At 32.5% G+C, this 27,639-nt stretch overlaps 2 protein-coding genes, 2 long non-coding RNA genes and 1 other non-coding gene across 5 annotated transcripts; 4 read left to right on the top strand and 1 right to left on the bottom strand.

Moving 5' to 3' along the window:
• Positions 1-3,680: 3,680 nt before the first annotated feature.
• LOC146940862 (uncharacterized) lies at positions 3,681-15,209 on the top strand. Its single transcript, XM_085754640.1, has 7 exons — positions 3,681-4,118; positions 10,173-10,269; positions 10,540-10,645; positions 13,801-13,821; positions 14,077-14,135; positions 14,260-14,441; positions 14,641-15,209. Exons 3-7 carry the CDS (start codon positions 10,549-10,551, stop codon positions 14,654-14,656), a joined length of 375 nt encoding a protein of 124 aa, XP_085610766.1. The 5' UTR covers positions 3,681-4,118; positions 10,173-10,269; positions 10,540-10,548; the 3' UTR covers positions 14,657-15,209.
• LOC146940864 (uncharacterized) lies at positions 7,759-10,002 on the bottom strand. The gene is made up of 2 exons (XR_015033507.1): positions 9,636-10,002; positions 7,759-8,244 (listed from the first exon to the last, which is right to left on the bottom strand). It is a non-coding gene; the product is annotated as an uncharacterized LOC146940864 (long non-coding RNA).
• Positions 10,827-13,380, top strand: LOC146940863 (uncharacterized). The gene is made up of 4 exons (XR_015032178.1): positions 10,827-11,130; positions 11,287-11,367; positions 12,491-12,591; positions 12,747-13,380. It is a non-coding gene; the product is annotated as an uncharacterized LOC146940863 (long non-coding RNA).
• Positions 15,210-17,211: 2,002 nt separating the features above from the next.
• TRNAS-UGA (transfer RNA serine (anticodon UGA)) lies at positions 17,212-17,293 on the top strand. The gene has a single exon. It is a non-coding gene; the product is annotated as a tRNA-Ser (tRNA).
• Positions 17,294-24,854: 7,561 nt separating this feature from the next.
• On the top strand, positions 24,855-27,162 carry LOC146940860 (nuclear transport factor 2A-like). Its single transcript, XM_085754636.1, has 2 exons — positions 24,855-25,210; positions 26,850-27,162. The coding sequence occupies exons 1-2, from the start codon at positions 24,914-24,916 to the stop codon at positions 26,922-26,924; spliced, it is 372 nt and encodes a 123-aa protein (XP_085610762.1). The 5' UTR covers positions 24,855-24,913; the 3' UTR covers positions 26,925-27,162.
• The last annotated feature ends 477 nt before the right edge of the window (positions 27,163-27,639 follow it).

The following is a 27,639-nucleotide window of genomic DNA, read 5'->3' as shown; positions in this document are numbered from 1 at the left end:
TGAATATTTCTCTAGTTTTGCGATGGTTAACTTAAATAGCCCTAATCAATCCCTTGACTTACGACCCTCTTCTGAGATTACAATCTCTAATTCCTTAGGTGATCTAATATTATTTGAAGGTTTTAAAAATGTTAACCTAATATCACAAATAAACGATTATCCATTCATATACTAACCCTGTTTATTTGAACAATTCAATTAGGTCTAAGTTGAAAGCTATGGTCAGTAGTCATTCATTCTCATGAAATCATGTTTATATTTGATCATGATATAAAAAGCATTAAGAACAATTGAATTGAATAAAACTAGATTAATATTCACAATAATAGAGTTTCACAGCAACATGGTTCAATTAGGGTTACATCATAATCATCTCAAACCTAATTTGTAAGAGATTTAGCTACACATGGTAACTAAAAACAAGATATAAAAGATAAAAACATACCCTAGAAAATCCAGGAGAAGATATATTCTCTCCCGAAGCTCCAAAGACTTGCCTCATGACTTGGGAATAACTTTCCTCATGACTTGGGAATAGAATTCCTCCCATTTGTAAGTCTTTTGAGGCCTCTTAAATCTTCATTCTTTGTCTTTCCAAGGTCTTGACAATTCTTCAGTTTCTTCAGTTTTTCTTGCTTTTCTTAATGTTTATGTTTGCTTGTTAACTCCAAATATCATGATTTTACATTAAAAATTATGTAGTGACAACATGTCATCAACAGTCAATGGGGAAGGCAACACACTGATATGTTTCTGGTGCAAGGTTGACCATCAAGGTCTCTTTCGCCTTCCAAACAAACCTTACCCAGTAGCCTCCCCCCTCCCTGGATCTTCTTGTGCTGCAAATTTAGTTTTGCCCCGCTAATAGATTAGTTTAGCTTTAGGTGTTTTAATAATTCTATGTAATAAGCTTTAAGCTTCAACTTTATTGTAAATGTATCAATTATATTAATAAAATAATATTTTATGTGTATAATAGGGCGCGTGAGAACCCATCAAGGTGGAAAAAAGTAATAGACTAATAAATATTGTTCTCAAACACATTTGGAGCACTTTTTGAGTTTTCTGAAATTTCAGGTGGCTGTAAAAATTGGAAGAAATCCAAAGAAGGATTATTGAAGATGGTTGACATAGTACTTAAATGATTTCCACTTGAAGCATCCATGAATCCTCTATGTGGATAGGATGATCGAGACATAGAAGGAATATTGATTCTCTTTTTCGTAAAATTTATTGTATACAAGATATAGAAATCTAGTTAAAAAGCATTCATATCAAATTTCTTGAATTATTCACAAGAATACATCCATCTACTTAAAAATAAGAATTATTTTTTTTGCCTGTTTACATGTCGATTATTTGTGTATTTCTGTTTATAGGACTCTGAAAAGTTTAAAAAATTATTGATTACTTAAATGAGAATGGTATGACCAATTGACCATGGATCCCATAGATTAATATCTTTTATCGTAATGAAATTGTGTAGTAAGCTTAATTATATAGGAATTCTGCATTTGCAACAAGAATTCCCTAGATCCTACTAAATAAATAGGTATGGTTAAAACTTTGAATAGTTTTATGGACTGAGAAAATAGGTATTCATTTAGAGAGATTTGTATATCCAATGGTGGAGATGTATCATAGGTCTCATTCTATTGGTTGGTCAGACTTTGAAGTTTCAACATATTTTTTAGGAACATGAATGGCAAACATATAAAATATCACATCTATGATCTACTTGTTCCTAAATAGATATTGTTTTGGACTTTTGGTCTATCATTTAATTGCCATATTTATCACTCTTCCCTCAATTACCATGTAAGACTAAAATGATATTTTTGCAGATGTTTGCAAAGAAAAAGTACTTTCTACTGATAATTTGGAGTTACAACATATTTTTTTCTTCTCTGCAATCATATTTATGAAGGATATTCCTTCACAATGTTTGGGTAAGATGCACTCAATTGTTTGTATTTACAATTTAATGGTAGGTGGAATTATATTCCCACTTAAGCTGTATATATGTGTGTGTGGGCTGCTAATTTACACCCACCTAAAAACACTAAGGTGTAAATTAACAAGCTACACCCACCTAAAATCAATAAGGTGTAAGTTAACAACCTACATCCATTTAATTATATACACTCATTTTTATAAAATTTATCAAATTGTTAAAAACGAACTTATTATAATTAAATAACTTAAAGGGAAAATTACACTAACCTCCCTTAAGTTTTCTTTAAATGACAAAGACACCCCCTCTAGTTTTAAAATAGATACTAACCTCCCTTAAGTTTTTATTAAATAGATTGATTCCTCCCTTCTCTTTAACACTCTCTTAACAGTGTTATCTTTCTGTTAAAATGCAAATAGACTTGAAGATACCCTTCTCCCACTGAACCTGTACAGAAATCGTGTAAAGCTTGTGTTCTGCTTGATGGATTGAATCGAGGTTTGCTTAAATTGAGAATTGGACGGAGTCGGGTTGCCATTGGTTGCAAGGAATAAAATGAAAGCCATGGAACAAAGAGCATTGAGAGCAAACAATGCGGATCTTTAGACTTCTGATTTTCTATGTAGGCATCATGATATCATATAAATGGCCGTGTTCTATGTACCTGTTGATAATTAAAGGTACTTGCAGTTAATTTCTATCAGTGAGATTCATGTCAGTTAGTAGAAATATTGATATATCTGATGACAAAAGGTATAAGACTTGCAGCACGATTTTGCATATCAAGACTGGAAGAATTAATTCCTCAGCAATCTATGTGAGGAATTCTAAATTAAAAAACTGGAAGAAAAAAAAGCAGGGAAGGGATGAATACAGTAGTCCAAATAATTTAAACTAATTAGTATAAATGAAAACAAGTAGAAGAGGAATATAGTGTCATCACATCATTTCATGTTGCCATGTCTATAGATTTGGATTAATATTGGTGGGTTGAATTAGTGTTGTGGATGCATTCAATCATATAGTGAGGGATAATTTATAGCACTAAGGCTAGCTAATGTTAGTAAACTAACGGATGTTTAACAGAGTTAAATTGAGGGGAGGTTACTATATTTTTAAAACTAGAGGGGAGGTGTGTGTCTTTTAACCAAACTTTAGGGGAGGTCTTTGTAATTTTCCCTAACTTAAATGATCTCAACAGTAATTTAAGTCGTTTTTCAGTCCAAATTTGCTTGGTTCCTAAATAAAATTGTAAAAATAGTAATGATTAAAAACAACTTTAATACAAATATTAATTTTTAAATTTTGTTAATAAAAAAAAAATCTTAATTTTGTGAAAATGTCTTATACTTAGAGACGGTAGTTTGGTGGATGAGCGACACGTGGAAAAGATAGAAAACAACTGTTCTGATTTACATGAATATTTTCCCACCGGAGAAACGCAAAGCGGCGTTGGCACAGATCGATTAATTCGTGATTGTGTCTTTCTCGGATTGTGATTCCAGGGTAAAGATCCTCGTATAATAAATTGAGTATACAATTTGGAGAGAGATAGACACATAAAATAGATAGTGGATCCTACTATTAAGTGGGTCCCACCATCATTAATTATTTTTTAGTTTTTCGAAATTTTTTGTGTTTATATCTCTCCAAATGAATGAAATGGAGAGAATAATAAATGGAGAGGATGTTTACTCATGATTCCATGCAGTCAGATAATTAACAAAGTCAAGCAAAATAGAGCCATCTGATCTAATCAACGGTGCAGATTCATCCTTCTCTAACTTTTCCACTTTAAACTCACAGCAGAGTAAATAAGGAGTAAAAACCACCATCGCCGGATCTGGATTTAGCAGTCACAAATTGTCTCAACCGTGACACAATTTCAATCTTTGTTACAATTTCAAAACCTAGCATACGAATTAAAAACAAATAAACTGATTATTGAGAGAGAGTGAGGGACGTTGTCAGGTTTGGGAGAAGAGAAGAATGAAAAACGTGGAAAGATTTTTCAATGGGAGCAGTGATTAAGCCGCAGAGGAAACTAACGGTTTGGGAGTGGCGATCTCTAACGTTACAACGCACGCAAACAAGCTCACCAGAATTTTCAGAGTTTGACGACGACGTCGCATCGGATAACCTTTCGTTGCTGTTAATTGACAGCGTGAGTTTCCAGGGCAAAAGTTATGGTGCATAAGCCATAACTTATGCACCATGCATAAGTTAATCACAACCATCAGATAATTGGACACGTGTAATTATCTTGTGGTTCTCAACTCATACCCCACAATTCCTATTCCGCGTTGCTGCAAAGCATTCTTCACCCTTCTCTATCTGTCTTTGCGATTTCTGCTACATCAACTTTTCTTCTTCCAAGGTAAATTCAAATCTCAGATCCAATTTCTTCATGCAAATCGAATCTTTCCATTCTTTCGATCTGTTTAGATCCTTCTGTTTTTCATCGTTCAGTTAATTTTCATCTTTTTATCGATTTTTTCATTTGATCTTGTAATTTTATTCTGTGCGATCCGATCAACAGTGAAAATCGATTTTGCATGTTACTTTCTTTAATATTTTGACTCATTTCCGTAACTCCGACATCGTTTTTCGGTTGATTCACGGCTGGATTGCGCCGACTCCAAGGAAGCAGCTCGCCACCAAGGTAACCACCGTTCACCGCTGTAACTGATTTGTTTTCTGTTTTCTCGATGTTAGGGTTTTGTTTTCTTTGATTTGAATTTTTCGATTGATTTCATTGCTTTTTTTGTTCAGGCTGCTAGGAAATCTGCTCCTACTACTGGAGGAGTCAAAAAACCTCACTGTTACCATCCTGGAACCGTCGCACTTCGGTAATTTCGTTTTCCCCTAATTTTTTAGGTTTTCAGAGTTTTGAATTTGAATTTCGGATTCATAATTTTTAGGAATTTTGAATTTGCGGTTTATGATTTTTAGGTTTTCGTTGTTGTTAATTTTCGATTGATGTTATTTACAGTGAGAAAATGGGAAGAATCTTTGTCGTGGAGCTGGAGGGCAGGTCCTATATATGCAAATTCTGCAGAACTCATTTGGCTCTTGCAGATGATCTCATTTCTCGGGTATGCACCCTTTACTTTTTAAACTATCACTAATGCCTTTTTATTTTCTTAAATAAATTGTTGTTGAAGCACCTGTTTGTGAAACATTCTTGAATAATAAAGCATTAGAAATAGTTAATTATTGTAGTAGTTGAAAGAATAGTAAATTCTTAATTATCTAAGGATATGTTTTAGTAAGCATATTGTTAATCTCACAACCACCCTGTGATCTGTAGTAGTGGTTTCATTTCTTTTCCATACTAGGGCCTTCGATTGATGTTATTTACAGTGAGATCCGTAATAGCTGGAACAAAAAGCAGATTTATGTGTATCTTTCTTGTCTTCCAATTTTGTTGATCCAACTTAGGCAGATGAATAAGAATATGAGTTGTCCAAATGCTATCACTTCTATGTTTCATAACCGTTCGTAAAGACTTCTATGTTTCTTATCAGATGAATAAGAAAGCCGGGTACAAATATGAAGTAAGTGAGGAGGGAAATCACATTTTTGGCAAAGTGACTCATTTTGGGTTGATTTCAACTTTCCCTTTATATAAATTGATGTTTAATTGCTTCTCTAGAGCTGAATCATGTGATTGGGAATGTTGGAATACCTTCTACAATCTTGAGGACAAGCTTGGTCTTCATGCGGTAGATAGTGATAAAATGTGCTCTCTGATTAATTTGTATGGAAGGGTCTTGTATGTTTCCTATTATGGTTTTTGGCTTCATTTCAGTATAGTCACTATAAACTGTTGCACGTTAGCTCAACCTTTCCATCTTGCAAGTTCTATGATCCAAACTCTACTGCAGAAGGATAAATTGTTTGGTTCAGAAGCTTCAAATGAGCACTCTCAAAGGAAGCATGTCATGGGTCTACAATTAGCTACAAAGGAAGCATGTCATTTTTCGTGCCACTGTTGGAACTTCTGTGTTTTCATATGATCCATTTGCTATTGTCACTGATAGTTCTTGTGGTGTTTACCCATATCTACAAGTGTGTGTTATTACAATCCTGGAGGCATATGCTTCCCACATCATGCTTCCAATTTTGGAAATGATTTTATTGTTGTTGGTAGTTTTGAATTTGGTATTTGGCTTATGAGTGATAGCTTTAAAGACAATAACGTGCTAGAGAAAATACCAAATTGGAGGGAAGGAACTTATGAGTATGGCCAAACATTCATTGACTCTGTGTATAACTTTGAATTGGTTAAGGCTAAATATTATGTAAGTGTGTAATTGTTGCAAATGATAAGGTTCCAATTAGCATGAACTCAACTGGTGACATCGAGGAGAATGGGATTTGTACATCCACTCAAGGTGTTGTGACAGCATCAAATTCATGAATTAAGTTCCAGAAGAGTACTGAGCTTTTGATCTGCAAGCTTCCATTTCAGCGTCTTGTCCGTGAAATTGCTCAAGATTTCAAGGTAAATATTGTTAATTAGTTTCATAATTGAGTTTGTGTGAAATCTTGTTCCTCTTTGGTTTATTTAATTTGTAATTTTTGTTTTTGATATTGTTGTTATAGACGGATCTGAGATTCCAGAGGACATTCAGCTTGCTCGTCGGATTCGAGGTGAACGTGCTTAGGGTGGTGAAGGTGCTTTTAGGGTTATGGCGGATTAGTATTTTGGAAGGATTTATGGTTTTATGAATTGAATTTTCTTTTATGCGTTGTATAGTTCTGAACCTATAATGTTCAATTTTTAACAACAGACATATTTTGGATTATGATTAGTTTGTACTATTATAAGTTTGTACTAGATTTTATTGGGAATATTTTGATATGATGTAATGAAAACTATACATTTCACATTCTTTATAACATTCTTTATTTTGATATTGATGCTTATAGGTTGTTACAAAACCATTAGACAATTAGTTTGGTTTCACAAAGAACACTATCAAAACCATTAAACCATACTTATGGTTTCAACAATAGTTTTTATTTAAAACCATTTATCAATAATAATTTTCACTATTCTTTTAGGAGCACTTGTTGTGGAGCACTTGTTATTGGAAATTATAACATTCACATTCTTTGTTGTTACATATTCATTATTATAGGTTGTTACAAAGTCATTAGACAGTTAGTTTGGTTTCGCATAGAACACTATCAAAACCATTGAACCATACTTATGGTTTCAGTGATAGTTTTTATTTAAAACCATTTATCAATAATAATTTTCACTATTCTTTTATTTTATTTACCATTTGACAATTATTTAATAGGTTATAAGTGTGTACTATTAAGTGGTTACTTAATAATGATTTTAATGTTTATCACTTTTTTTTTATTACAAAACCATTAGACAATTATTTTGGTTTCACATTGAAAACTATCAAAATGTGTACTATTAAGTGGTTACTTTGAAAACTAATTTTAATAAAATTGAACATTCTTGGGCCAAAAATTAAATAAAATGAACGGTATACTATGATAAATACTATAAAAAGACACAACCAACTGATTATGTCACTTTTCGTAGAAACTCGAGAGGTTTACCACGAAAAACAAACATAAAATAAAGCAAAAGTATGTTTTCTTTTTCTAGAAGATAAATTGTTTAAAACAAATTAATAATTTCATTTAAAACCATTAGGCAGTTATTTTGGTTTCACATAGAACAATATCAAAACCATTTAACCGTACTTATGGTTTCAGTATTCCATACCCCTAATTTTAGTAAAATTAAATTAAATTGAACATTATTGGGCCAAAAATTAAATAAGATGAACAGTATAATATGATAGATACTATAAAAAGAAACACCTAACTATCAAAACAATTAAACCATATTTATGGTTTCAGTATTCCATACCCCTAAGTTTGTTTCACCATAAACTTGATACAAATCCAGAAATTCATAAACTTGATACAAATATTAACAAGAAACTTAACACTAATCTAGAAATCCAGAAATTCAATAAAAAAAAACATTAACGTGCTAACTTTTGAATCAATTCTTCATAGTATGAAGTTGCTGCCTTCTCCACATAGTTTCTTTTGCAATTGCTTGAGTTGCTTAATATTGATGAACATATTCCAATTCTCAAATCCATAGTTTTTGCAGCCTTGCCATTCTTCCCATAATTTTCATCATTTGAACTTCCTTCATCAGAATCTTGTGCAACATTTTGTTGTTTCTTTTTTTTATGCTTCTTTTCTTTACCCTTAGACTTTCTTGTTTTCTGCTCCTTTTTCTTCACCTGCATGATCAAAGAAAACCATTAAATACATTTAATGGTTTTGGCATAGTTTTTAGAGTTTAACAAAGTTCTAACAAATTGCATTGTGGTGTATTGCTTCTAAATCTCTATGTCCATATTACATCTTATTTTCACTTATATTTCTGGCTCTTGTGTATTTTTTCCTAACAAAAATAACAATAATGAATTTTTTGTTATATTCAAATAGTTCATACGCACATACAATAAAACCAAACATATTAGTGTCAGGCTTCATAAGGATGGAGCAAGTAATTGAAATGTGGCAAAAGCATTGAAAGAAAACCAGTGCATCGGCCGAAAATTAACACACAACCACATTTTTAAATCACAATTACAGGGCAGGAAAATATTGTCTTGGTTTCACTCTACGTGCAAATTTTGAATAGGAGCTGCTATCTAGAGTGTCCTACAACACACTTCCTATCAATTTTTGGGAGATCCTCCTCACAGGGTACTTTACACTTCTTATCGTGTAAGTAACACAGACGCTCACAGAGGAGTAAAACCAAATCTAATGCAAGAATTTTATCTTTGGGTCTAAAATGGTTTCAAATCACAAGCACATGATCAGAAACTTGCAGCTAGATCCTTTCAAATATTGTATTTGTGAGTGACAGAAGTAAAAAGAGCGATAAATTTTACCGGTCAATGGTTAGAATGCATTTAAAGTGGTATATAGTAAGCGTCATATCATAAACACTAAAATTCTACCAATATTAGACTTGATAACAGAAGTTTAAACACAAAATTGAAAGCTAAGTATGGTAGAGTTTCAAGCACAGGGCAGCAAAGAAGTTGAGACATACGTATCCATCTGCAACAGAACATATAAATATGCTACAATTTTTACCAAAGATTTATCATGCTACCATTTTGGTGTATATAAATGCATTGTGTATCAGATTCCTTAATTTTGTTATGTATTCTCAACTATAACAATTATCATTTGCATATAAAACAGATCTACAAATGTTTTGGAAAAGAACCAAAGTAAAACCATTTACACAGCAAAATGGTTTCAGAGTAAAACTTGCAAAAACCATTTACACAGCATATTGGTTTTGGCATAAAAAAACATGGATCTTTTAAATTTTTGAACAAAATAAGAACAAGAACAAGAAATCAAAAAGTTTTTCCTTATATTATGAAAATGCAAGAAGCGCATAAATGAATGATGAGCAGCAGCTAAGAATTTTGAATGTTGCAACTAATCTGATCTCTATCGCTAACAATAAATAATTAGAAAAGAGATACATACAGATCTGATCTATCAAAAACGAAAAAGAGATAGATAGATAATAATTAGAAAAGAGATACATACAGATCTGATCTATCGAAAACGAAAAAGAGATAGATAGATAGATACATACCCTAAAGTTGAGTTGTGATGTGTTTGGTTCCGTTAACAGAAGCGGTGAATGCGATTTCCGGTGATGGAAGTTTGTTTCCGACGTGATTTGCAGTGGTGATGAATGCGGTTTCCGACGTGAATGCTGTTATGGTGAATGCGGTGGTGAACGACAGTGTTGTTGAGTTGAACGACGGTGACGAGTTGAACGACAGTCACGAAGACGGTTTCCGGTGGTGAAAGTTTGTTACCGGTGGTGGTTGAAGTTGGAAATGGAGAGAAAACGCATGCTCTGTTTTGGTTTGTTTGCTTTCTTCACCTGTCTTTCTTTGAGGTGTAGGAAGTAATTCTGTTGGGCTAGGTGCATAATGGGCTGGACTAATGCAGGCTTATGCTTGGTGCATAAGTTATGGCTTATGCACCATAACCACACCCGAGTTTCCAGTACCTGTGTTGTGGTTTAAAGGAAAAAGATAAAGACGGTGAATCTGTACCGTTGATTAGATCGAATGGCTGTCTTTTGTTTGACTATGTGACTTTGTCAAATTTATAACTGCAGTGAATCATGGTCCGTCTTTCTCCTGCTCCTCAGTTCTGCGTGGATCGGTAGTATCGGAATCAACTGCACTCAACCGGAGTTGTTCATCTCTCGACAGGTGTTCCTTCTCTCCCTTTTTTCCTCTCCAACTTTTTTTATTGGGCGTTCTAAGCAGCGCTATTGACACTGCAATCCATACTTTTTAGTATTGCGTGATTATGTTGTTGGATGTCTGTAATGGTTTTGCACTTATATTTGGATCATAACAATGTCATTAATTTCATTCATTTTACATTACTGTTCACTTTGTATGCACATCATAATAATTGTTACATTTTCATTCATAAACTTCAAATAATTGTTACTAGAATTGAGTTGTTGATTACAGTATATTGTAATGAACAAGAATAACTGGAAGAGTGCACCCTGGAAGCAGAAAGAGTTCTTTCTTCTCGTCACTTATGCATTCATTTTCTATGTTATCATCATCAGACACTACTAGAAATGTTGCATTTTGCTAGGGAAGTATGCCAGGAGCAAGAACTCCTGGCAAATTTGCCAGGAGGAATGCCAGGGGTGCCCCTGGCAAAATGACTTTAGAAAATGTGGGACCTAATTCTATATTGTGTTCCATACGAATATAGACACGTCACAAGCTTTTCTTTCTTTTCTTTTATCACTTGTTCTCTCTCCAAGAACACAACCATGTGCAAAGCAAACACACACCAAGCGTACCATCCTTTCTTCTTCCTTCACACAACCACACCACCTACCACCATTTTTGGTTCCATTTTGAGCGTCCTTTTCACCGATCAAACAAAGTGAGACCGTTTTCTTCATCCCCTCGACGAGGGCTTTCCATTGGTCCCTTCTGTTTCCCCAAAAGAGGAACTTTTTGCTGACCCATTTTTCTCCCGCCGCGTGTAGTTAGCCACCACGCCGGAGTTTGCAGCTTCAATGTTGTGTTCTCTTTGTTCATGTAAGCCATCTATTATTTAGCTTGCTTACTTAGAGCTTTCACTTTTCTATTTCTCTTCGTTTATAAACCCCCTGAGTTTTTTTTTATTGCATACCCTCAACTCTTTTTTGCACTTTCAACTCACTCATTTTTATGTTTCAACCTCTCTCTACCCAGCCGCTGCCGACCATGAAGGAGTAAGAGACAATCAAGAATCAACCGATTTTTGCTTCCAACAGCAATTAAACAACTATGAAGGTACCGATCTAAAAATCTCATTATTTAGGGTTGTTGATTTGGGATTTTTTCATAACTTCAATTGTGATTGAATATGCAATTGAGACTATTAATAACATATTTGTTGCTGTGAAATCATTGAATCACTGTTGTTGTTGTTGTTGTTGTTGTGAACTTGTGATAACTTGGTTAATTCACTTGTAAATCTATTTGTAAACTGTAGTTTCTGAATTGAAATGATATAGAAAATACAAATTTTTGTATACCAATTTTCCTTTTGCTGCTAATATTGTAAAGTTAACTATGAAATCTTCAATGATAAGGTTGAATTGTTATGTATTTTTTAAACTTTCATATTTTATAAAAGTAATAATGATTTATTATTATGATATATACAAGAATCGACAATTTTTCTGAAGGTTTTGGGACCAACCTGAGCATACAATGGTGGCTAGTATGCAATGTTTTTTGATAGATGAATGTTTTTCTTTTTCTGGTGTGGATCAGCTCCTGCATTATTTTGGTGTGTTGTGAATCATGGTGTTGAGATGCTTTAACCATGCTTGAAGTCTTACTCTACAGCTTAAAGTTATAGCATGTGGCTGCCCTCTTGGAAGTTGATTAATTGGTTTACAAAATTATAGTTGCTTAGTGGCCCTCCTAATTAATGGAGCTTACTGTCATAAACTGCTAATCCTCTTATGTCTACTTTAATCACCTAGTGAGCCTTAGATAGTTAAGCAACAAGCCATTTTGATATCTTCCAAATTCTTCACAAATTCAGACTCATACTTTAAGAGACACAATTTTGGGCACAAGATGTACACTTTCCTGCGCAAAGTTCCTTTCTTAACCTTTTTAAAGTGCTTCAATATTCACTGACTTCATGTTTTCATAATCTACTATTAGCCTTGTTCTCTAATAGTTTTTAAAGACTGCTTCATCTAAGAATGATTTCTTATTTCTTACTGACGTGACTCTTCAAACTTAGTAACTATGACTCTTCCCTAGGTAATTCATTTTTTGCTGCTATAAATTATTAATTTTAGGGGAACATTGTAATTGTAGTAAGCACTATATAGGATCATTGAATTTATTTCTTTTCCTCAAGTGCTAGCTTCAAATATTTGCTCTCTATTTGCAGGGGTTAAAGTGAAAATGCATGTTAGTCTCGCGGTTTGAAGAATGTTGAAAGAGTTTGTTCTAAGAACGTGGCATAAGCTAGGGTCGTTGCTGCCTATTACGGTAAGAATCTTCTGATTCATGAAATCATACTTCATGCTCCACTATTAGCTGAAGATTGTTACGGGTTTGTTTTTACAGGCATTTAGTTATTTTCTTTCTAGCCAATATAGCCAACTTTACTAATCTTCATTGTGTTTTGTTTTTTCATCTTGCAGCAACTATGTGATTCAACATCTATTATCTCTGAAAATACCAACAGTCTCAGGCAACCTACACCACCAGCTTCAGCAGCAATTTGTATCTCTTTCCTGCAATAAATATGGCAGTAATGTAGTGGAAAAGTTTTTGCATGATTCAGGAGTGGATATATCTTCCTGCATCATTATAGAATTGCTAAATGATCTTAATGTAACAAGGCTCCTTACGGATCCTTATGGAAATTTTGTCATCAGTACTGCATTGAATAAATTTAAGGTTAGCTCTCTTGAATGCATTGTGTTTTCTCAATCTTTGTTTTTCTGTATCACTCAATTTTCTAATTCGGTATCTTGGCTAATTGCCAAAGAGTGAAATGCATGGTTTGGCTGTCTTAGTTGGATTAATATTTTTTTTTTCTTTCAAAAAATTTATCTACTCGAAGATGTTAGCTACATACATATTTTATTTTTTTCTTCTTTAGATGGCTAAATTATTTTAAAAAGACTTAAAGTTGGTTTTTGTTAATGTAATCAGAAATTTTGATTGTAATGTATTGGTGTGTTTGTTTTCTTATGTGGAGAGAGATTGGTGAGAGAGTGTGATGATCTTGAAATTGAGGTATGAAATTTATAAATGTTTAGAGTTTTGTTTTGCTGTTGTATTGAATGATAATTTATAAATGTTCTACAACTTTAAAATTATTTTAATTATTAAATTTTAATATTTTGATTTTTGAAACAATTTAAAAACGTTTTTTTTTTTTTAAAAATCGTACGCATTTTGCCAGGGGTTAACCCCTGGCAAAGCTCCTGGCAGCGTTTGATTTGATCTCTGAAAAGTGGGTCAGGGCTGTCTGCACGCGTCAGAAAAGTTGCCAGGGCCTTTGCCAGGGCCTTTGCCAGGAGCGCATTTGCCAGGAGCTAAAGCCCTGGCAGGGTCATTTGCGATGAGCGGATTTGCTAGGTATTCTGCTCCTGGCAAAACTCCTGGCAAACGTCCTTTTGCCAAGGCTTTCTGCATTTTGCCAGGGCTTCTGCCCCTGGCAAAATGCAACATTTCTTGTAGTGAGACGCTCCATTGAACTCTCTCGCGGTATGTTTCTTCTTTCAAATTTCCCCATGACCCTGTGTGGATTAGCTTTATTTTGAGCTTATGCAAACCAACTTATGCAAAAATTGTATTGTATTTTCATAAACTACATTTACAAATTTATGAATAGTACATAAAAGCTTATTTATTTGCATAAGCTCTAAATAAGCCCAATCCAAACGGGCCCCATAACCTGTTTCTGTAGATATGGCTTAATTGACAAACATTGTGTAATTTGCTTTTTATTTATCGTCGTAGATCACTACAAACAACTATTCGGTTTACGCCCGGGATGGCTCATACCTAATCACCTCAATGTATGATTGTGCTCTTTCTATCCTTATGACAATTTGTTTGTAAGTATTCTAGCACTTAGTATGATTGCTTTTGCATTTTATTGCTGATTAATTGCATTTCCTATTCTGTTTGTTATGTGTAAAGGATGTCTCAGATGTTCAGTGGAGGAATTTTCGAGGAAATTTACCCGTTCTTACACTTGTCTTTGTAATTTTTACACTTATGGCCCATTTGATGAGGGCTTTCTTCAATTTCAATGTGAGAGGAATGTCCATTGTCTGGCTTTTGTTTTCTTTCGCCTACCTATCTTATCTGCATGGAGCATGGTATGGAATTCATACTTCATTTTGATGTTGTTTCTTTTAATGTTGATATTATTTTTCATTGTTCTGTCTAATTTTGTGTTTATTTCTCCATCATTGGAACCAAGGTATACAATTTTTAACGTTTGAATTTTCCATCATTTGAATGGTTTTCTATTCCTCACATTTGTTCTCTAGTAATATTCTACCTGTGTATCTGCAGCTTATGTTCCACATAGATGAAGCAAAGCAAAGGTCGCCCTGAACCGGATAAATGCATGACCATTATACTTGGTGCAAATTCTTGTCTGGTGCTAGGAGTTTCATATCTGATACGTAACAATTTGTTTGGCTTGGAGATATCTGTGGGTATCCCCCAATGGGATCCAAAAGCCACTGCCACCCATCGGAAGAAGTAGGCTGCAAAGAAACATCAGATAGTAGTTTCCAACACTCCTCTAACAACTCTTCCTCCCACACCCACAATCTCCTCTGCCCCTTCCACGCTTCCCCCTTCCTCCCACCCACGCAAAAACATGTTCCTTAATCCTAACTCTTCATCCAAGACAAATTGTGTACGATTATAGGTTTTTATCTCCTTATTTTGACTGAAACAAGATTTTAGCACTCCTATTTCTAAATTTGAGATTTTACAAGGAGTTTTGGTATTTTCCCTCACAACACTGTTTTAAGCTGTTTTTATGGCAAATCATATTAGTTAATGATGTGAAATTATATTCCATGGTGTGACATTGTTGATTTGGACTATAGATCGGATAAAACTTCTGTGCATTTTCTTAGATGATTTTTGTATGGTTCTTAAATAAACTAACCCTAGTTTCCTCAAATCTATCACTTTTTCAAAATTTGTTATAACTAAAAAAATCTATTTTTAATTAAGAATCAAACGAAAAATTCATAAAAAAATGAATCTAAGTTTTGTCTTTCTATAAAAGTAAAGTTTATATATTCAACCAAGTAAACTGAAAATATATATATATATATATATATATATATATATATGGGGTTTGCTAGGATACACCCACTAGTTTTTATTAAGGTGTGTTTTAGCAAAGATATAACTAAAAAGTTGTTAAATACACCTTAAGGTGAATGTTGCTAAAACACACCTTCTAAAAAATAAGTGGCTGTATGTTAGCAACTCCTATAGGCATTTGCTAGGATACACCCACTTATTTTTTAGAAGGTGTGTTTTAGCAAGTTAGAACTAAAAAGTAGTTAAATACACCTTAAGGTGTAGCTTGCTAAAACACTCCCACATAAAAACTAATGGGTGTGTTCTAGCAAATCCCTATATATATATATATATATATATATATATATATATATATATATATATATATATATATATATATATAGTGGAGCTCATGGTCGGTATAATTTATTTATTTATTTTTTCAGAAAAAGCTTCACATCATTAATAAAAATAACATGGTATAAAAATTACGTACAAAAGTAGGTCGCCGGTATAAAAATTACGTACACAAGTAGGTCGTAGATAAGAGTGCTAAAATATAAAATATAAAATAGTGACAATTGTGAAACAAGAGAATTGAAATTTCTGTTCAGATCTAAATTGAGGAGACTAAGTTTATGTTTTATTTAAAAAAACAGGAGAAAAAAAAATGTAAACTTTCCCCTAAAAAAGAAGCATGTGACTCGTGAGCTTTATTAATGACATTGTTCAAGCATAAATTATCCATTATTTGTCGGTGGATAACATTAGTTTTTCAATATTAACCAAAAATTCAAAACTGCTTAAATGATCATATTAAGTGGACCATTTGTTTTGGTCCAAAAAAAAAAGGCGGACCATTTTTTTTTAATAAAAATGAAATATTCTAAGAGACACATTAGCCGACAATTGGAAAATGCTATTTTATCGCGAGTCGTCAATTTGATATGAAAAAAACAAAACACACCAACGATCCATTTGTCATTCCTAGCTGACAATTATAGTTTCCAATACAAAATTGCACATGTTAAAACAACTAATAATAATAATAACTTTTTCTTGAAAAACAACAATTATTTATTCAAAAAAATTATATCTAATATTAAATGTTCAAGTTCCAATACAAAATTTCTTTTCTTAAGGACCAATACAAAATTTCTATTTTAAACTTCTTAAACTGTGCAAAAGATAGAAAAACTCATAACTAAAATAACTAACAAACCGAATTGTTCAAGATATAACTAGTAAATTTTTATCTGAATTAATGATCAATATGACTGGTAAATGTAGTCGATCCCACCTAGTATGATAAAGCTTTGTTGTTGTTGTAACGATCAATGTGACAAAGAATTACACTTTCAAAACTTAAAATAGTGGTTTGCCCCCATGTTTAATCAATTAAGTTAATTCTTGAACTATCAATCTGCTATTTAAAATTAATTAAGGAGCTAACTTGATTATTAATTGAAAATAATTTAAAGTATTGTGTATATTTCAGTTACTCAAAAGTTAATTGAAGAGAGAAAGAATTAGGATACCACATCCAAGGTTTATTCCAATTTAATTTTAAACAATAAACAAAGTATTAAACAGTCACGTCTTTATTCGCCACCAATTTGTGATGTTATTTTTTTTTTTCGCATTACTTGCTTGTGGTAATGGACAATAGAGTATGCCGACAGATTTGACATGTCAACTCAAAATGCCAATATATGAATATAATAACGTTTTTTGGACCGTCAGATTATTTTTTATTTTGATGTGCGACTCAAAGATTATTTAGTTATATTCATAACCACTAAAAGAAATCAACAACAAGTCGATATGTCCGAGTGGTTAAGGAGACAGACTTGAAATCTGTTGGGCTACGCCCGCGCAGGTTCGAACCCTGCTGTCGACGTTTTTATATTTTTTTTCCTTTCTTTTGTTCTTAATGTTTTTTTTTTTTTTTTTTGTGCGTATATTATTAAGGATTTGTTATTCGGGAGTTTTTTTTATTTATTTTTAATTCAGGAGTTAGTTAGATACGGAGAGGCACAGCGTTTTATATGCTTGTTATTCAGGTGGTACAATCTTAATTACTAAAGCTTAACCCTTCAAGCTATTGTTGCCCTAATATTTTCCCCCCATTTTTCCCTTCACTTTTCTGAGTCATTGGATCTTGCACATTTAGGCGCCATTCAATTTTAGCCATTGATCATCTTACTTAATGCCAGCCGAATTTTGTTATCAAGTTTGCTATAATTTTGGCCAACCGAATCCTTACTTTTTAACCTAACAAATTTCATTCATATCCTCCTGTTTTTTTTTGAATCAAATATTTTCTACACTTTTAGGTTTGCAATTATTTTACATATCAAATTTCATCTAAAAAAATGCATCGCACCAATTTTATTCCTATCCTCTTGCCTTTTTTTTATGAAGCAAATATTTTCTACCCTAACTTACTAAAGCTTAACCCCTCAAGCTATTGTTGCCCTAATATTTTCCCCCCATTTTTCCCTCCACTTTTCTGAGCCATTGGATCTTGCACATTTAGGCGCCATTCAATTTTAGTCATTGATCATATTACTTAATGTCAGCCGAATTTTTTTATCAAGTTTGCTATAATTTTGGCCAGCCGAATCCTTATTTTTTAACTTAACAAATTTCATTCATATCCTCCTTTTTTTTTTGAATCAAATATTTTCTACACTTTTAGGTTTGCAATTATTTAACATAACAAATTCCATCTAAAAAAATGCATCGCACCAATTTTATTTCTATCCTCTTGCCTTTTTTTTATGAAGCAAATATTTTCTACCCTAACTTACTAAAGCTTAACCCCTCAAGCTATTGTTGCCCTAATATTTTCCCCACATTTTTTCCTCCACTTTTCTGAGCCATTGGATCTAGCACATTTAGGCGCCATTCAATTTTGGCCATTGATCATCTTACTTAATGCCTGCCGAATTTTGTTATAAAGTTTTCTATAATTTTGGCCAGCCGAATCCTTATTTTTTAACCTAACAAATTTCATTCCTATCCTCCTTTTTTTTTTTAATCAAATATTTTCTACACTTTTAGGTTTGCAATTATTTAACATAACAAATTCCATCTAAAAAAATGCATCGCACCAATTTTATTCCTATGCTCTTACCCATTTTATTTTAATGAAGCAAATATTTTCTACCCTAACTTACTAAAGCTTAACCCCTCAAGCTATTGTTGCCCTAATATCCCCCCCCCCCCCCCCCTTTCCCTCCACTTTTCTGAGCCATTGGATCTTGCACATTTAGGCGCCATTCAATTTTAGCCATTGATCATCTTACTTAATGCCAGCCGAATTTTGTTATCAAGTTTGCTATAATTTTGGCCAACCGAATCCTTACTTTTTAACCTAACAAATTTCATTCATATCCTCCTTTTTTTTTGAATCAAATATTTTCTACACTTTTAGGTTTGCAATTATTTAACATATCAAATTCCATCTAAAAAAATGCATCGCACCAATTTTATTCCTATCCTCTTGCCTTTTTTTTTTATGAAGCAAATATTTTCTACCCTAACTTACTAAAGCTTAACCCCTCAAGCTATTGTTGCCCTAATATTTTCCCCACATTTTTCCCTCCACTTTTCTGAGCCATTAGATCTAGCACATTTAGGCGCCATTCAATTTTGGTCATTGATCATCTTACTTAATGCCAGCCGAATTTTGTTATCAAGTTTGCTATAATTTTGGCCAGCCGAATCCTTATTTTTTAACCTAACAAATTTCATTCCTATCCTCCTTTTTTTTTTGAATCAAATATTTTCTACACTTTTAGGTTTGCAATTATTTAAGATAACAAATTCCATCTAAAAAAATGCATCGCACCAATTTCATGCCCACCAATTTCATGCCTTTTTTATCCTCATTTATCCTTATTTACTAATTTTATTAGGTCTGCAGCAACTTAACCTAATAATTTCCCTTTAAAATTCTGCATTAGATTAGCAGCAATTTAACCTAACAAATTCTATCTAAAATGCATACTTCAAAAAAAAAATTCCATCTAAAATGCAGCGCACCAATTTAAACTAATAAATTCCTTCTAAAATGCAGCAATCCCTAATATTTCTCCTCGCTGATAAGCTTTTTATTCATATCCTGTTGTGTCATCGTTTGTATATATCTATTGTTTCTGTGGACTTTTTTTTTGACAAGTTGTAGTACACTTATTAATGATATATTTTTTGGTTACAATTATTAATGATATATTTGTACTATATTTATAAACAATAGAGGATTTTAGACTGACTTTTGTTATTCAAACTATACCTTAAACAATTTTGTTTGTTACATTTAAAATTCATAAATATTTATGCTTATAATTTTAATCTATATAAACTTTTTTATATAAAATATCGTTCATAATCTATATGTGTTAGCGTAATAAAAAAACGAAAAGACGGCTATGTGAATGCCCGTCTTTCCACACGTTGACATAATGTAAATCAATAATTTTCTAAATTAAAAATAAATCAAATTATTACGTGGTATATCCCGTGAAAATAAAACTATCACATACCTCCCTAAAAACAAAAGAAACAAAAAACTATCACATTCCTTAAAAAAAACAAAAAAAAAAAAACTATCACATGCTTGAAAAATTCTATAAAAATCCTAACGAATCTTTTTCATTTTAATAAAGGAACAAATATCTTAATATATATATATATATATATGTTAGATATTCTCCAATCAACCTTAATTAACCCTAATCCCGCCCTTTTTGGCGGGTCTAAATATATTTTTTAAAAATTGTTTTGCAAGGAATTGAACCAACTACCCATAACAACACCTTAGAGCTTTTACCACTAGACCACTGACATTTTTATTGAAATATAGTTGCTTCTAAAATGGATATGTAATCTTAAAGGCCTTTTTTTTAAGCCACTAACACTCATTTTTAATGTGTTTATTTTCATGTTTGATTAATTTCACATAATTTAATTTATGACTTTTATTCCATGTTCATTTTTGTTGATGCAAACTAATGTTATAATTTTCTTTTTTGAGATTTTGCATGTCGATCACTCTCAAACATCACTTAATTTCATTGTTTCTATAACTTTGAATGTAACTCTAAAATTAATAATATAGTCACTTTGATGTTTATATAAGAAACTCTACAAAACCCGTACATCGTACGGGTTAGAGTCTAGTGGTTTATAATGATTAGTATCTATCCAAACATGCGGTTAAGGGTCTAAATTCTTTTTCATTTTGACTAATTAATTGTTGGTACTTCTTTCGTATTTTATTGTGAGTCATTTTTACATTTTCTCGCATATTAAAAAATGTAGTTAATTTTATATTAAAAGGAGAAATTACTCAAATTAAGAGTGGTTACTCAAATTAAGAGTGGTTTTATTGAATTATCTCTTATCATTGTCAAAAAAGAATATCGCTTATTAATGATATGAGAAAAGAGATTAAAATAATTGAAAGAAGAGATAATAATAAGTGATAGATGGTACACTGATATTGTATAATAGAAAAATATATTAATGAAACACTAATATTGTAAAATGACTTATAATAAAATAAAGAGAGAGTGTTTTTGGCATGTTACACTTTTCTTGAAGAGTGTTTAATGAGTTGGTTGTCCACACACATTTAATAAGATTACATGTAATATTAAGGGTTAATAGGTTTTTACTCCCTGTAATATAGGTCATTTCCGGTTTCCCTCCTGTAATTTTTTTTATTTACCCCTCTGTAAAAAAATTTGTTTTGATTTACCCCCTAATAGGCCAAACAAAAACGAAAATTTCCTAAAAAAAAAAAATTGGTTTTTGTTTGGCCTATTAGGGGGGTCAATAAAAAAAATTACAGGGGGTGAATAAAAAAAAATTTGCAGGGGGAAAACCGGAAATGACCTATATTACAGGGGGTAAAGACCTATTAACTAGTATATTATGATGTTACTAATTACTATTAGAATAAACAATAAATGATTATTATTTAATCATAATTTTATATGCAGGTAAACTAAAATATGTTGAGTTCAAAAATAATTTTGTGATATGTCTTGACAATATTATTTTGTTTAGGGTTAATAGTGTTTTACCCACTGTAATATAGGTCATTTCCGGGTTTACCCCCTGTAATATTATCAGCAGAGGTTTGGCACTTGTAAAAATGTTGTGAGTCTTTCGTTCAGCGTTCTTGCATTACCAATTCTCTAAGTCTTCACTCCTTTATATAGAGGTGTGAAAGAGACGTTGTGAAATTGCCAGCACATCAAAGAGTCGTTGTTGAAGCTTGATCTTTTACCAATGATATTTTGCCTGATTTGGTTGTTGTCCTATGAAGAACAAATTTGAAATCCATTCCTTATCCAAAGGAACATCTATGCAGGCGAAGCCGTATTCTGGAGCTGTTTTCTTGTCTTGTAGCGTGGACACAAAACAGAGTAGTGGAGAACGTGGTTGTACAATTCGTACAGAAGTACAATGTCAACGCTTTCGTCCAAAATTGCAAGCACATGCCTTCAAACACCTTTGAAATGACCGTTGCAATGTTCCACTAATTTTCTGCTATGTTTTCGAATCCAATAGACAGCTTTTGCAGTGTTGATTCTTCAATCTTTGAATCTTTTGCAAATCCAGTTGATCTTCAGCTTCTGGTGAAATGACTTCTGATGAGGCAGCTTCTGATGATGCAGCTTCTGATAACGCAGCTTCTGATGATGTGGCTTTTGGACCTCTTGTCTTCAGAAGCGGTAATCTTCAGGAGCACCATTTCTTCAGGAGCGCTTTACTCTCTTCAGGAGCAGCTTGACTTCAGGAGCGCTTTACTTTCTTCAGAAGCAGCTTGACTTCAGGAGCGCTTTCAGTCTTCAGGAGCGTATTGCCTTCAGAAGCGTCTAAGCTTCATTTTCTTTTGCTCTTTATTTGCTCATTCAGAACCAATTAATGATGTAACTTTTTAACTGTGGTCCTGTACACTTGAACAAATATTAGCTAGTCCAATTTACAATTTTTAATACCTTGTTATCATCAAAACTCTTTAAGGTTCTTTGTTAAACACATTTTGTTCCAACAACGTGAGCAAAAAATAATGGTAAAGATTGATTTTAAATCCTCTAAAAAAAGATTAGTAACAAACGTGAGCAAAAAATATTGTTAAAGATTGGACTTTAAATCCTCTAAAAAAAAGATTAGTAACAAACGTGAGCAAAAAATCATGTTAAAGATTGGACTTTAAATCCTGTAAAAAAATTAGTAACAAACGTGAGCAAAAAATAATATTGTTAAAGATTGGACTTTAAATCCTCTAAAAAAAAGATTAGTAACAAAAGTGAGCAAAAAATCATGTTAAAGATTGAACTTTAAATCCTCTAAAAAAAATTAGTAACAAACGTTAGCAAAAAATAATAATATTAAAGATTGAACTTTAAATACTTGAAAAAAATATTAGTAACAAACATGAGTAAAAAATAATTTTAAAGATTAGACTTTAAATCTTCTGAAAAAAGATTAGTAAATATCGTGGGACCAAGCTTGATTAACATGTTATTGAGGGATTTAAATGAGCTATTGAAGCAACATGGTAAAGATGTCATGGATTATGATCTTCCAGAATTACCAGCAGAAATAAATGAAGATAATCCAGTTCCAAAGGTTATTAAAGAGGAATTATCAGTCCAAATTTCCAATGAAGACGTCGAATCTATTGAGAAGTTAAATCATGCAGAATGGTTGTTTTCAATGCCATTATGAATGACATTGATCATAATTGGAGACTTTGCGAAAATTGTAGTTTTTAAAGATATTCTTTTATCGCAATCATAACAATGTTTCTTTTACGTAACATGTCATTTATACATTTATATCTGTAATATAGGTCATTTCCAGTTTTCCCCTGTAATTTTTTTTTTGTTTACCCCCCTGTAAATTTTTTTGTTTTGATTTACCCCCTAATATGCCAAACAAAAACCGGTTTTTTTTTTCAAGAAATTTTCGTTTTTGTTTGGCCTATTAGGGGGTAAATCAAAACAATTTTTTTACAGGGGGTAAATCAAAAAAAAAATTACAGGGGGAAAATTGGAAACGACCTATATTACAGGGGGTAAAGACCTATTAACTAGTATATTATGATGTTACTAATTACTATTAGAATAAACAATAAATGATTATTATTTAATCATAATTTTATATGCAGGTAAACTAAAATATGTTGAGTTCAAAAATAATTTTGTGATATGTCTTGACAATATTATTTTGTTTAGGGTTAATAGTGTTTTACCCACTGTAATATAGGTCATTTCCGGGTTTACCCCCTGTAAATTTTTTTTTTTGATTTACCGCCCTGTAAAATATTTTGTTTTCAGAATACCCCCTAATAGGTCATACAAAAACGAGTTTTTATTTTTTTTTTTACAAAAAATTTGGTTTTTGTATGGCCTATTAGGGGTGTATTATGGATTTTTTTTTTACAGGGAGTAAATCAAAAAAATTATTTTACAGGGGTAAAGCACCATTAACCCTTTTGTTTATAAATCAATATATAAATAATTTCCATTAATATTTAAAAATTTAAATCAAAATTATACAAACATAATAAAATAATCACATGCGTTAGTGCAGTAAAAAGAGCGGACAGACAGACACGATAGTGCCCGTCTTTCTGCTAGTATATAGTAGTAGAAATATAGGAAATTAGTTCTATGCTTGGAAGTGATAAACTAAAACAATATTTAAATATTAAAAACAAAGGTACTCGGATAATAAGGAAAAAAAGATGAAATACATTAGTTTTTTTATTTGCAAAATATAAGGAATTAGTTTTAGGATTAAAAGTGATAAAAAAAAACATAAAAATAGAGGTTCGTTTAGTTTTTCACCATATTCGATAACTATTACTAGTAATTTTTTTTGGTGACCGGGGTTTGAACCCTAAACTTTGTATATACTATTTATTGTCCATACCAAATAAGCTAAACTCACGATGACAGTAATAAATTTGTTTATCATCAGTCTCCGTGAGTTTAGCTCAATTGGCAGGGACATTGCATGTTTTATGCAGGGGCCAGGGTTTGAACCCTGAACACCCCACTTCTCCACATTTAATTATGTGAGCCCTAGCCATTAGGTTTCTAGACAAAAAAAAAAATAGGGAAATGTTAACTTGTGCCCTTAAGGCACAAGTTAAGAAACTAAAGATAGAAATATTTTGTTGGAAATTGTGCATTCAATATTCTAAAAATTTAAAATCTTATCTTTTCAAGACATAATTTATGATTTAATTCCATTTTTAGATTCTTAACTTGTGCCCTAAGGGATTGTTTATCATCACTATTATAGATTATTTGTTTATTTGTCACTTCACAAAATTCGTAAATTTGATAAATTGATTTTTCTTATTTGTTAAGTTATAGAGAGAGAGAGAGAGAGAGCGCTTATTTATAAGAAGCCAGGCCAAGGAGTGAGATAGAGAGACTGCGTGAGAAGAAAGCAGAGAAAGAGATCGTGTTACGGCGGCGTAAGAGCGATGGATCCAAACGCATTGTCAAAGGCATTCGTGGAACACTACTACACCACCTTCGACACCAACCGTCCCAATCTCGCCACTCTCTACCAAGATGGTTCTATGCTCACCTTTGAAGGTCAGCAAATAATGGGATCTCAGAATATCGTCGCTAAACTCACTTCTCTCCCTTTCCAGCAGTGCCATCACTCCATCACCACCGTCGATTGTCAACCTTCTGGCGCTAACGGCGGCATGCTTGTCTTTGTCAGTGGTAATCTCCAGCTCGCCGGCGAACAACACGCCCTCAAATTCAGTCAGGTCAATTCCCTCTCTCTCTCTAGGGTTTTCTATTTGTTAATTTTAGGGTTTTGTATTTTTTTTCTTCTTATTATTAACAATTTCCGTGTTATTTAAGTTTTTCATGATTAAGTTTTAATTGGTGGATCTGTGTTTTGTTAAATCTCAGTTTTATTGATTATTAATTGATGATATTTTTCTAGCGTTGCAACTTTATCTGGTTTAGGGTTTTGATCTTGTTTTTGTGATTGTAGTTGTATCTCTCGTTTTGTTAATAGTTTTGCTGTCGTAGGATTTCAATATTGGAGTGAATATCCAATTTGATCCCTGAAATTTGATTGGTATTATCAATATTCTAAAATGGTCCTTAGAATTGTAAAATGTTAATTAGGTTTTTCTATCTGTTGGATCTATTATTGAATGCATGATGTGTGTAGTCATTGTTCATTTGCATGCTTGGATTTGCGGTGAGTTTGGTAGAATCACGTTGAGCCTATGTAATTTTGACATTCCAAATACACACTTAGCTCCTAATGCATTTCTAACATGACAAACGTATCGGCATTGTAGTCTTTGTGAATACCAACAAAGAGATGAATCTAACTGACATTTTTTTATTTTAGTGATCATTTTGGAATATTGTTATTGTAAATGGATTATGTTGATATAATCAACAATTTAAGGGACTAAATTGGATATTTGCCTATTATTATTATGATGGATTTGGATTGTGTGAATGAAGTTGACTTACAAGTGTAAATTGAACTTTGATGAACATTGATTCCATGTAGATTCCTCTTTGTATCAATGTTGTTTTCTCTAGTCTAGGGTATTGATTACTTGATGTTGTTGAACATTTATTGGGTGGAGTGGGGGAAGTGTTTGTGGTCCTGGTTTTGTTAAATTGCTCTCAAATCTCAATCTCACCATGTCTAGAAAGAACGTGCCTTTTATGCTTTGATTTGTTCACCAATCTAATGCTAGTTAATATGCGCCTTGTGGTCAATGGTTCTTGGATAGAGCCATGTGCTTTCTTAGTTATTTCACTCAGATTTCAGGACCATCCTACTTCTATACGAAATAGTGAAATGACCATCCCTTTTATCGCAAAGGAAGTGAATGGCAAATATTGGTTAACTTGTCAGGGCACCCATCTTGAAGGGTCTGTTGGGGGGGGGGGGGGGGGGGGGGGGGGGGGGGGGAATGCATCACTAAATTCTCGTTTGGAAGATGGTTCTAATTCCATCTCTAGACATTGAAGTCTCAGATTGAGTTAGAGAAGAACATGGGTTAATTAGGAAAGTTAAATAATGAAATGATTAACTACGGCATAAACAGTCTATAGCTATAAGAAAATGGTCTGTGGTTGGGCAATGGGAATTAGGGTTACTGCCACCAATTCATGATTAGAGTGAAATTTCTAATTTTGGAGTTTTCCTCATATTGATAATGGTGTTTTATGTAACCATAGAGAAAGACCAAATTTCAGTAACATATGAAGGCGGTCTTTTACTGCATTTACCATTTATTATTGTCCAGATAGAACTGTGATTGTTAAATCATCAATATCACTTGGCAGTCTTTTATCTTCTCACTGTTAATTACCTAATCCTGCTCTTATTTCTTGATCAGTGAACTGAACAAATTTTTCTCTTTGCAGATGTTCCATTTGATACCAACACCGCAAGGAAGCTATTATGTGTTGAATGACATATTCCGTTTGAACTATGCGTGAAGAAGATAGACTGTCGAATGTATAAGTTTGCGTACAACTGTTTTGCTTCAGACATTTAAAATTAAAATTGGGTCTTTTGGTTTGTGTTAATTCTTAATTGTGTCTCCTGTTTAGAATTGTGTTTAAACTCTTTGAAGGAAAATTTGTTGAAGATCAATGAATATGAATATTGGGGGTTGAAAACTTTATACTGGTTCCATATTCATGCAATTTGCATCTAAAATTTGGCTTTTGTGCATCTGTCAATGTTTAAATTTTACTGAGTATTTGATTTCATTGCTGAGTTGGTTTTCCGTTATGTAGCCAACACAAAGTGTGCTAGCCATTCCAATTGATTGCTTGGATATATATAATTGGCTGATCAATTTCCTTCTCTTTTAAAATACTATTGAAAATTTATGCACAGCGACAATTCAAATTTAGAGGTCTCAAATTGCGAAGCTGACTTGATCAAAAAGTGAGCCAATCTAAAGCAAGTCTTGTATTAAATGTTTATTACAGTATTATTGCAGTGTCATGCTTAGGCTTGTCAGTTTAATTTCTGCTTAGTGTTTGGTTGGTTTTGTGGTAACACAAATCAATTTTAGAATGTACTATTTGGTAAGGTGGTACTTTTTATTTTTATAATCATTTGGATAGGAGTTATTAGGTTGAATGAAGTGTTGCTCAAAAAAAGGTTGAATGAAGTGAAATGGAATGAGCTAATTAGATTTTA

This window comes from Medicago sativa, chromosome 3 (assembly GCF_051527215.1).
Source record: "Medicago sativa cultivar Bolivia chromosome 3, Bolivia_mono, whole genome shotgun sequence".
Lineage (NCBI taxonomy): Eukaryota > Viridiplantae > Streptophyta > Magnoliopsida > Fabales > Fabaceae > Medicago > Medicago sativa.
The sequence above is the reverse complement of the archived record's forward strand: the minus strand, read 5'-3'. Positions and strand labels throughout refer to the sequence as shown.

Coding starts and splice junctions, on each gene's coding strand:
- LOC146940862 (XM_085754640.1), top strand. CDS start 10,549: ATGAACAAGAATAACTGGAAGAGTGCACCCTGGAAGCAGAAAGAGTTC. Junction 13,822..14,076: donor CTCCATTGAACTCTCTCGCG/GTATGTTTCTTC, acceptor TTATCGTCGTAG/ATCACTACAAACAACTATTC. Junction 14,136..14,259: donor TCATACCTAATCACCTCAAT/GTATGATTGTGC, acceptor TTATGTGTAAAG/GATGTCTCAGATGTTCAGTG.
- LOC146940860 (XM_085754636.1), top strand. CDS start 24,914: ATGGATCCAAACGCATTGTCAAAGGCATTCGTGGAACACTACTACACC. Junction 25,211..26,849: donor ACGCCCTCAAATTCAGTCAG/GTCAATTCCCTC, acceptor TTCTCTTTGCAG/ATGTTCCATTTGATACCAAC.